The 12319-nt window shown below is 33.3% G+C and overlaps 1 protein-coding gene across 1 annotated transcript in view; it reads left to right on the top strand.

The window, feature by feature from the left end:
• Positions 1-12319, top strand: part of PIK3C3 (phosphatidylinositol 3-kinase catalytic subunit type 3) — a 123981-nt gene that overhangs the window by 96601 nt on the left and 15061 nt on the right. Inside the window, exons 23-24 of the mRNA XM_015595640.2 lie at positions 4288-4456; positions 9119-9209. Of these exons, the coding sequence (XP_015451126.1) occupies positions 4288-4456; positions 9119-9209 (260 nt within the window). The remainder of the gene's footprint in view (positions 1-4287; positions 4457-9118; positions 9210-12319) is intronic.

Genomic DNA, 12319 nt, shown 5'->3' with positions numbered 1-12319 from the left:
AACTTACAAAACGTAATAATGGTTTAATTGTTAGATACTGAATCTTTTATATCTTATAATGAAGCAGTAATCCTGTTCTTTGAGGTTTCTTATAAGAAGGATAGAAATACGCTCATTTGTAAGGAGCAATGCATAGCTGACATTGGAATTCTAGTGATGCCTGTAATGAAATGAAAAGTAGGGCTGGGTTTCCTATTAAAAGCACAGAGTCCATTAAATAAACCATGTGTGATGACTGATATCATCTGATACCAGGATAGCGTGGTTTACTAAGGGTGGCAGTTTTGAATGAAAGATTGGTTAGACTGGTTATCTGCTCAAGAGCTGAGTATCTTTAGGAATTGCACTGGTAACAAAACAAAGCATCATTTAAATAATTAAAACCAAGAAAAGTTTATCTGTACCTGTAATGTAAGTTTCTTATCTCTTTACCTTTTGAAGAGTAGAATGGTGTTTGTCTAACAAAGTAGAAATGAGAACTCCAGAATCAGAATAAAACAACAGTGAAGTTCTTAGCTTAGTTGGATAGAAAATACATATTTAGTTGAAGGAAGTGAAATCCTTATCAGAAGTTGATCTTGGACTTTTCAACAAATCCTGGAAAATTTAATGATAGCATAAATGATAGCTTAAGGTTCCCTTGAACCTTAAGAGATTAGGGGACTATGCTTTCTTAGTGAGTACTACAGTTATCAAATTCCTTATTCTAAAACTAGTTTCTCATCTTTGGAATCATGGACTTCACTTGGGAATTTGGTGAACTCTGTGGATTTCCAAAAAAAAATTGATTTCATTGTGTGCAAATACCTCTGAAACCTATTTTAGGATTCTGAAAAGGTGTTTTTCAATCATGGGTAATACACAGAACTGTTTTAAATAGAAATGAAACCCCCTGTGTTGACATATTGCAGTCTTAAATATGTACAACATAAAACTTGATATTAATTTTATGTATCTACTCTTACATAACTATAAAATAAAAACATAAACTAAATCATGTTAAAAACTTACAATATATTAATCTAACAACATTAATGTGACAGGCAAAAGTAATACTGAAATTAAATTGTCACTTGCAGTGAATATGGTACAGATAGTATACTGAGAGTCTGAGTTCAGAGTGATGTTCATATCATATCTCACATGAATATTCGTATACAACTTTTCTCTACTTGAACTACTTCATAACCTCCATTGTTCAAGATGCTGTCATGTAATTTCAAGGTAAAACTCATTCTGCTTCTGCTGGTATTAGCCTGCAACAATTAAAGTAGCCTCACTGTTTGATACTAACCTAGTCAATAAACACTGAAATCAAAGGATGCTACTTAGTAGTAAGGTAGCATCCAGATGATCCCAACTCCACTTCTATTATTTTTATTGTAGATCTTCATGGACATGAAGACATAAAATTTTTAAACAAAACTTCTTATAAGAACGTTCAGGTTTCTAGAAGAAAATTTCTTGCATCAACAATGCTGTCTGTCCAAGCTGTAAACACAAAATGGAGATGCCACTGGTTAAACAAATGCAGAATCGCCACACTGAGCACTCCCGTATGCTAGGGATGAGCGTAGGTTTCAGGACTGTAACAAAAATAATAAATGAGATCCTTGATTGTAAGTCTCTTAATGGGTCATGAACAGTTTAGCATGGGGAAAACAGATTAGCGAACAAATAATTTCGATATAAACTTAGCTAAGGTATATAGAAACAGGTGAGGTAGGAGCTTCATTAATTACTGCTTACCAAGTGCGGCCGATTACAGTAGCCCTGGGGTGAGCGCAGGAAGCTGTTACTGCTTTGGTTATTTTTGGGGTGGGGTGGGTACAAAACAATTTTCCATTTCTCTATAGGTTCCTTGCTATCTATGTCTAATTGTAATCTCTTCTTATTTTCTCCATTAGTCATTTACTATAACAGATATAACCATTTTCTAAAAAAAATAATTCTTATGAAACTTTCACCAGTTCTCTTATTTGAACAGAACATTTTAAGCCTGGTATAGGCTAAAAAAAAGAAAGACAAGGAGATGACTTGGATAAATCTGGTTTTCAGTGCGGTAGTTAAACTGATAATGGCTACTTTTTCTACAGCCCAATGATGATAGTGTTAAAACCTTTGAACACTTCTTATGAGCATTTATATGTAAGCTGTTGTTTTTGTTTATGTATCAACCCTATGTCCCAAATTTAATATAACTTCTGTGAACTCCAGATAATTTTCAGTCTAGTTTTCTTTATAATTATGTGAAAAGAGTCCCAGTATCTATCTTGAATTTTACTTAAAATTTAATTTCATTATTGCCTAAAATTCAGACTTTTTTAAGTTCTTTCTTATTTTCTGAGTTTTATAAGATTTCTAACTTAATGTATTAGTTTTTTTTTAAGATGCCTGAAAGAGTTGTAAAAAATATTGCTTATTCATTCAATATTTAATTTTACTAATTATTGGCATTGATATCTCAGGCATAAGGGGCATTTAAATATCAAATATTCAGTATATTTAAATACTTTTAAAAAAGTAACATTTGAATTTTTTAAGATAAACATTTATAATCACCTTTAGTAGACTCGGTCATTAGATACTAAATAGCTTGATCTCAAGTTTTGTGTTTAGATTAAAATGATTTTTTTCCTCTGAATTAGGGAAAAGTCTATTAAAATGGGCAAAGCTATAGAGGTAACCATTCCTGTTATAAATGAGTTTTTTTTTTTTTTAGCTATTTTGCTTGACTCACTCATCTGTAACTTATTTGGTAATAATAATAATGACAGGTAACATTTATTTACTGTATTTACTGTGTACCAGGTTCTATGTTAAGTATTAGAAGTATTATCTCTTTTCATTCTGCCTTATGTGGTAATTATCAGTATTAACCTATTTTTCAGTTTAGAAAGTGAGGTTTAGAAAGGTTAAGCAACTTTTTCAGGGTCACATTCCTGGCTATGTGAGACATGAAGGTGTTAGTTGTACTGAAGGGCAGCTGTACTACTCAGAGTGCCTGCCAGTGCATCACTGTTAACTTGCGACTTCAGTGCTATAACTAGAGTCAGTTCTGTGCCTGTCATTGTTTTATATATCCAACAGTGACCAGAGTAAAAAAGTTCACAGAAAGAGTAATAATGCTCAGAGAAAGCATATAGAAGGGTGTAAAGGTAATATCTTAATGGTTACAGTCATTACATAAAAAATACTTTGCAAGATGGCAGAAGTGTGCAAAATCTCAATACGCGCAGTTCAAGAAGGAAAGTTTCGGTTGGTGCCTTTAATGAGAAAGAAAAAAATGTAATCTTCCCAAATACATGAGTGAGGATAGGTTTCCAAATAAAACAGGTCATAATGTATTACAAGATAAATGAGAGTGGGCAGATTGCACTAGGGAGGTTTTGGGTGGCTTTTTAAATGAATTTGTTCCTCCATTCAACAGTGATTGCCTGCTGTGTGCCAGAAACTATCTTGAGCCTGGTGATAACAGCAACATACAAACAGACATAAAGCTCTGCCTTGGTGGAGCTTAAATTGTAGGATATGTGCAATTACTTTTTGTGTTGAAATGTATGCCTACTTTATACTTACCTGTAAATCACAAGATGCTTTATGAATTCTATGGTGAGTCATTCTCTAATGTGAATGATCACATTCATACATACCTGGTCTATGAGTTTAGATGACAGCTCCAGGGTTTGTCTTCACGGGCACTGAAGCTATATTCAACTGTAGGCAGATGTGAATACTGTGCTTGGTTTCTTAGTCTGCATCTAATGAGTGACACATTAGTTGGAATGGTTCAGATGACGCTAACAATATAATGTAAAATTTGGGGGATTTTTTTGGCCAGGAGTGGGGGTAGAGAATAGTGATAAGTTGAGGATTCTTTTTAGGAATACTTAAAAGAAATGGCCTTCTGCTATATGAAGGGTAGTTTGCTTAAACTTTAGCATGAGAAATTTCTTGTAAGATATTATTTATATTAATACCTTGTCCAGGCTTTGGCTGTCTTTGATTGTGCAGATCTAAAAGTAGGATTTAAAATTTTAAATTAATATTACTGTGGGATGATTTTAAGCATAGTTTCATCTGAATGAATGTAGGTTGAAACAAACTAAAAAATATGCTCTGAAGGCCACTCTCAAACCTGGCATTAGAGGATCAAACCATTTAATAGACTTCATGCTGAACTAATATTCTTTACAAAGAGAACAGTTTTGCTAGTTGTATGACATATCCCCTTGTCAGTTCCTTAAGATGATTCTGGAAACAAATGAGTTTCTTATCAACATGCAGGCAAACTCTTCCACATAGACTTTGGATATATCTTGGGTCGGGATCCGAAGCCTCTTCCTCCTCCAATGAAGCTGAATAAAGAAATGGTAGAAGGAATGGGGGGCACACAGAGTGAGCAGTACCAGGAGTTCCGTAAACAGTGTTACACGGCTTTTCTCCACCTTCGAAGGTAAGTTGATTTGCTTGACATAGAGAATTTTGTAAATTTATTTCATAGAGCAAGAAAAATAGAATAGTTCACATATATGAATTCTTTACCATCACTTTTTCAGAATGACATAGGCAACATTATTTCATAATTGATTATTTCATAATCAAAATAGAGACATTTGGTCTCTATTTTGATAAAATCTGATATTAAAAGAAAAATAATTTCTTGATTTCCCATTAATTATCTGATTGCTAAATCTCACCAAATGGAAAGCTGCCATTACACAAAATTCAGCAGACATGGAGGCTTCAAAAATCAGTCTATTGAAATAATTTTAATAAAATATACTGTGTTCTTTGACAGTGCTGAGATAGAGAAAAGGTTAAGCAGCTTCCTATTATTCAGATCTCCATGAGGCCAGCCTTGAAGGGTTATAATCACCAGGCTGGGTTATTTCCCTTCTCCCTAGCTGACTTCCCACTTCTTTATCAATGAAACCTTTAGCTTATTTAGAGTGATATTAGTACCACAATTTTTATTCTCTAGCACTTTTATCAGCCTTAGTTTTGTTTCCTCTTCAGGGACATTCAGGATTTTGTTAAATGAGTGAAGAATAAATATTACATATGATTTTGTTTCTTTAGCACCTTATCAGTCATTCTGCTAAAAAAAAAAAGTTGATTTTTCTCTATCTCTTCATTTTCCTCCAATGCCACTCTCTCTCTCTGCTTCCTTCACCTTAGTTTACTTAGGACTGAACATCAGAAAAAAAAAGTCACGTTTGTTAAATTCAGGACCCGGCTCTGATGATTAGTCAAAAATGATAGGATCATTTGCCTCTAACTTTGTTTTCAACCAAACTATGCAAAATAAATGTTCTTAGTTCAGCTGAAAATCCCAGCCCAGGAGACATACTGTATGTTCTTCCAGGTGAAAATATAACTTATAGACAATGAGTTGCCTATTACCTGGGCTCTATCTTGTCTGTCTTCGTAATCTCATTTACTCATATCCTAAAGTGATTAGAACATAGACACTCAATGTATGTTTACTGAATGAGAACTTTCAATATTTGTATGAGAACCCCCAGAATTTCTGCTTCACATCTGAGGTGAGGCTGTGTTCTCAGGTAATTTTGACGCTGCCAGTTGTACGAAATACCTGTCTTGTATTAATCAGGTTTAACCTTTGCATTGACTCCATAGACCTTTAGTGTTAACTCCATCTCTATCACACACGTCACAAACTCTAATGTGCATTTTAAAACGGCCATGTTATTTATCCTTTTGGTAGTAGAGAGGCTCAGTTTTAGTTACAAAAATGCTAAAGGAATCATGAGATCAGTGTACTTTTGACTTTCCTGGTGATGCAGAAGCACTTTGAGATGAGAGTTCCACTTTAATATCCGGGATTTTTAATTTGAAATAGTCAAAGCCTACAGAAAACTAGATGGAACCATGGTGATCTCAGTGAGGAGCCAGACATGATATGAAATGATAACTGGAGAAATGTCACAGGTACTCTATCTTATTGAAAGCAGAAGGAAAACACTGTGCTTTATAAACTGTCATTGATAATGGATTAATAGCAATTCCGTAGAATGAGAAAACAGAAGCAGATTATTAATGTGGAGCCAAAGTTAACTTTCTTCACTATTAGGAAAAATCACAGAGATTAAATAATTTTATGTTGTCTTCATGAAAATTGTTTTACTTTTTTATTTAAAAATCAGCATACTTCAGTTAAGATAAGCCAGATTCTAATATTTTGATAAATGTTTATTTTTAACGTATTTTGGAATATGGTTGCATTAGTAAAAATTTCCTTTAGGACCTAAGAATTAATCTAATAGTCAAATTTATTTGAAGCTATTTGACACATTATTAAGGTTGGTAAGTATGACCGACTATCCTCTTTTCGTGGTTTTTACTGATTGCTGATCAATTTCTGCAATAAACCACTGAATAACAGTGAACCACATTAACAGAGCAGTCCCTTTTGAACTAAGTTATGGTTACAGTTGTGCAGATGTCAGAACACCTTTGATGGTGTGATTCTCATGTAACAAAACATAGTGTCTCTTTTATTAATCAATACCCATTACACTAGTAATTAATTTGTAAATTTATTTTGAATACTCACAGAAACAGTAGTAATGCTAAAATGTTTTAAATCTTAAGTGTTCAAGGAAAACATAACTCATTCTCTTAACCCATGGATATGCCAGACATCATGCTAGACACTGTAGAAAGATGGCCTAAATTTTTCAGTAGAAATAGTAAAATTAGGAATGCATTTAATTTTATTAAGGAAAGTTCTTACATTGTCTTAGAGGATGTTTCCTTAGTCACCAAATAGCATTGAATTTGTTGATCGTACTACCTTTCTTCATCAACTTCATTGTTTTCCGTCCTTGAAGTAGTACACTTATTAAATAAAGCTCGTTTTGTTTGTTTTGTTTTTTAGATTGTACATACAAGTGAGATCATATAGTATTTTTCTTTCTCTCTCTTATTTCACTTAGAATAATACCCTCTATGTCTACCCATCTCCTTACAAAAGGGTAAGATTTCAATTTTTATGGCTGAGTAATATTCCATTGCATATATGTGCCACCACTTCTTTATCCAGTTGTCTTATTGATGGGCATTTAGGTTGCCTCCGTATCTTGGCTATTGTAAATAGTGCTGCAGTGAACATGAGGGTGCATATATTCTTCTGAATTAGTGTTTTGAATTCCTTCAGATAAATGCTCAGAAGTGGAATTGATGGATCATACGGTAGTTCTGTTTTTAATTCTTTGAGGAACTTCCAGACTCTTTTCCACAGTGGCTGCACCAATTTGCAGTCCCACCAACCATGCATGAGGGTTTCCTTCTCTCCACATCCTTACCAACACTTGTTTGTGGTTTACTGATGATGGCCATCCTGACAGGTGTGAGGTGATATAATTTGCATTTCTCTGATGATTGGTGACATTGAACATCTTTTCATATGTCTCTTGGCTATCTGTATGTCGTCTTTAGAGAAATTTTTATTCAGGTCCTCTGCCCATTTTTTAATTGGATTGTTAGTTTTTTTGGTGTTCACTTACGTGAATTCTTTATAAATTTTGAATATTAACCCCTTATTGGGGGTATCTTTGGTGAATATCTTCCCCCATTCACTAGGTTGTTTTCTGTTTTGTTGAAAGTAAAGCTGCTTTTAATAGGATTCCATTGATTATTGTTGCATGCAAAAGGGATAGATTGTATAGGAACTAGACCTTTGAAACACTGTAAGAACCTCACTTGATATAGTTAAATCCATTTCTGTTTTTAGTATTAAAGGTTTTTACTGAAAAATATAGACTATCTTTATATGACCAGTGGCTTGCATGGTGGTTGGTGTGATACACTTTTTATCAATTTCCACAAGGAAACCAGTAACTTAAAGCTAGGTTAAAGCTGTTTAGCTATTATCTTACTTTTTTTTTTTTTCAGGAGAATAAATGAGTTAGGGCCTAATTTGGTTAAAAGATTACATCAAAGTAGAAGTTTTCATTATAGTACCTCATGATTTTCATGGGCAATATAAAATTCAAAATGATAAAATAGGTAATTTGAGGTTCATATGGATACTCATTTTTGTCTACAACTTTCATTGTCATTATAGTTCAAGTATTAAATAGTTTTTATGTAACAGGTTGTACGTTTTTTATATTGACTAGATAGATGGCTGGAATAAAGATTCTCCATCTCCCCAATCCCGACCTCGTTTGAAGGCAATGCAAGGCACTTGTGTTGACATTTTTACTGTGACCAGCTGAAAGCCTTCATTGCCTAAAACTAAGGCTTTCTTTACTTATATCTATCCCCAAAGGCAAACCTGAATCTCCTCTTATCACTATTGTGCAAATGGGCGATTGACAACATAATGTCTGAGATCAGTGTTCTGGAGCAGAAGGTGGATCCAGTGTACACTCATTTACTTTTTCCCACCTCTGGAAATGAGCATGTGGAATAAAGACATTCTTTTTCCTTGTTCGAAGGAAGATGAAAAGTCCGAGGACTGATGAGGATAAACCTTTAGTTCCTATAGGAGTCAGCATAATCTAAAGATGATATTTAAATACATTGCACATTTTTAATACAGTAGAGTACTAGCTGTTTTCTCCTTCATTCAGGATTGCTTATATTCAGACCATTCACTGTCCTAAAATGGTGATTAGTATCCTGGTAGGATACTCATGAATGATTAATGGGGATCACAGTATTTCTGTTTCATTCATTTACCCATGACACACAGGTAGTCTTAAAGTGGCAGATTCTTGTCATCATTTAGGCAAGACAGATCTTCATTGTTTAGTAAAATGCTAATTAGTTATAAAGCGGAGTCTCCCTAGGCCCCTTCAAAAAGAACATACTTACTAAAAACTGAAAAGAATGTCATTATTAGATGGTTATGCCAAAAGTTTGTTCCATAGTGTGGGACCTAGAAATTGCATTCTATCAAGACTCCAGAATAAGGTATTTTTTCAGGGCTTACTTTTCATTGAGACAGCTGGTAAAGAGTCTCGCATTCTAATAATAGTAATTATTATAAAGATCCAGGTACCACTATTTCTAGGAGTGTTCTTGATATGATAAAACTGTAAAATTCTAACATGTTGCTGTTTCCCCAACCCCCCATCTTCTTTAGGTATTCTAATTTGATTTTGAACTTGTTTTCCTTGATGGTGGATGCAAACATTCCAGATATTGCTCTTGAACCAGATAAAACTGTGAAAAAGGTAAATTTTATACAACTTAGACATTGCAGTCTACTTTTGCATATATGAAAGAAGTTAGGGTTTTAAAAACCAGTGTCCTGTTTTTGTCCTAGCCCCTAGACTCTTCATTAACATAAATTAAGAAAGAGACCTTGTGTAAATTTGTTTTCACATATCTCTCAAGGCTTCATCAGCCAGTGCCATCTCCTTCCCTGTTCTTACTCAGAGTCACACGAATAGGTCACTATGTCTAGAGAGTGAGCTTTCTACCACAGCCCTTGTTCTTTGTCCTGAAAAGTTTAGCCTTTCTTTAGTATTCCTAATAAGATACCTGATTCTTGGCACTCCCAGGCTAAGTGTGCTGAGGATCATAAACAAAATATTGTAATAGCATGTAGGAGAAAATAGCCATTCTTTATCCTTCCCATCCATACCAATGGTTATAGGAGTTACTTGCTGTGTCAGGAGAGTAGACACTTGCTTTTTAAGTCAGCCTGCAAAGAGAAGAACAAAGGAAAGCTATCATGTAGATGAACAGTTATTCAGAAGTATCTTACCTTGAGTTCCAGCAAGAGATGTTCGGAAGGGTAGCATATTTGAAGATTTTCATCCAAATTAATTTCTGACTCTCTGATTCATTGATGGGGAGGGGACTATATGTAAAGCACTTTATTTACGCAAGATAACATGAAATGATATTAAATATCAGGATGATTATCAGTATTAAACTTCAAAGAAAGATAGTATAGCTTTTTAACTATAGTAGTATAAAATTACTGAAGGGCAGTAGCAGTATCAGAGGTAGAATTGCTATAGTGGTTGAAAATAATTGGCACCAAAAGCCCTAAGTTCTGACATAACTTTCTGAACATTATTAAAAAGATACCTCTGTGGATTGGACGTTATCTTTTCCATTCAGGTGATTATAACAAAATACCATAGCCGGGGTGGCTTATAAACAAATTTCTTGTGGTTCTGGAAATTGGTTGATGAAAATGTCCTTGGCTATATTTGATGGCTGCCCCAGATTTCAAATGTTTCTTTTTTTTTTTTTTTTTTTTTTGCATTGCTATATACAGGGTCTGTTTTGCTGTTTATTTTAAACCTATTTATGTTTACTTTTCTCTGACTTCACTCTTGTTCAGAATCAGTTTATGAAAGTTCTAACAGTAATTGTCAAACTGAGTTTTCCAGTTTCTTCTGCCAATTACATTATATTGTTCTTATTAGATCTTTCTATACCATCTTGGTTTCTCTTTTAAAAAAAATCATGATTTTATTAAAGACAATGCCCTTTGTTACCAGCTATATTTATGGCACTATTTTTTAACATATTAAGCAAATCATTTTATGGAGAAAAAGCATATACATGAGTCATTTTTCTTTAGTACTCCCTAGCCATTTATTTTAGTTTCAATTAAGTGAACCTTGAAAAAAGGTATTTCACCATATTTTTCCCCAAAAGGGTATTTCAGAAAAGGTTTCTTTTTTTCTGCTGTTTTATCAAGAATATGGAGTAATCAATTACAACATAAACTTGACATTAAAATCATAATAATGGAAATTTATGCTGGAATAAGCTGAAATTTGTTTCATATTGGCTGACTTTTTAAAAAAGTAGTAGCAATGAACTAACAATTGCTGACATAACTTTGCAGTCTTACTACTTATAAAATTTTTGCATTGACCTCACAAATGGAAGCCACCTAGAGAAAGAGTGGCACTTTTCAGGCTGAAGTCTTCAGAGAAGTACGCATTATTAAAATTATTTGAGTAATCATAACAATGTGCAAAAATATTTTCCTGTCTCCATAACCTGTTTTAATATATGTCAGATTTGTTTCATTTTTTGGAAACTGAATACTTTTATATGGAACCTATATTTTTGTTAATCAGATTTGTTTATTTCTTAGAAAATACAACTGCCCCAAAAGGTGAGATTTCATCACAAATTCAAACATAGTTCTTAATCACAAACATCAGTGAGTAACTGGTAGTAGGTTAGTATGCCACTTGTTGCTTGCTGCTATGAGGAGCTTGTACAAAGTTTTTTTAATACTTTGATAATTTAGAGCAAAGTTATCCAAGTAGTCTAATAAATTACATATTAAAAAATAATATATATTGATAAAAGCAAAGTGTTATAATGCTAATATTAGTAAAGCATAGAGATAGACTAATTTCCAACAAGCAAACTGATTACACTAGTCTTTTCCTTAATTTTTATATGAAATATTTAAATCATAAAAAGACATGAATGCTCATGTAACAAACACTTAGTAACCACCACCCATATTTAACAGAAGTTAACATTTTGCCCTATTTGTTTTAAATCTTCGTTTATTAATGAATCAAAATACAGTTAGTGTCGAATCACACTCACCTGCATTCCTCTATCCCAAAGGTAATCCTTCCCGTACAGCTTGAGTATATCTTTTCATGAATATTCTTTATACTTAACTCATTCACTCAACAGAATGTATTGAGCTGTTTACTATGTGCCAAGCACTGTTTCAGTGTTTGAATTGTAATAATAATGAACAGAACAAAATTTCCTGTCCTCATAGAACTTACCTTCTAGTAAGGGAAACAGACAAAAAACGAGATAAGGTAGGTAAAAAATACAGCATGTTAATAGCGATCAGTGTTATACAGAAAAAAGTAAAAGATAGGGAAATTAAATACTGGGTTGATAGTGGTGTTGGAAATTTTAGATGTGGCCAGCAAAAGTGTGTGTCAGCTCTCTTTGAATAAATTAAAAGAAGATATTTTATAAACGTGGTGTGGAAAAAAGACTTCTTAGTCAAATTCTATAGAATGTACGAGTGAATGAAGAAAAGTAAAAATATATGCGATAAAAAGCATATGTATTCTCTAGCAAATTATTAACTTTGCTACTAGGGAGAGTGTTGAAAGAAGATAATTACTTATCTTCAAATAGTTTTAAACCTTTCTTAGCTTTTGATACATATGAATCTCTTTTCAGGGAAAAAAAAAAAAAAGAGGGAAAGGGAAAGTAAAACTAGTTTAATGGATAAACATGACCACTTAACAATCAGTGCTTTTCCACTCATGTTCTTTTAAGTCAATAAGAAAAACAAGAAACCTTTAAACTATGGTAACAAGTTTAT

This window comes from Pteropus alecto, unplaced genomic scaffold, assembly GCF_000325575.1.
Source record: "Pteropus alecto unplaced genomic scaffold, ASM32557v1 scaffold146, whole genome shotgun sequence".
Lineage (NCBI taxonomy): Eukaryota > Metazoa > Chordata > Mammalia > Chiroptera > Pteropodidae > Pteropus > Pteropus alecto.
The sequence above is the reverse complement of the archived record's forward strand: the minus strand, read 5'-3'. Positions and strand labels throughout refer to the sequence as shown.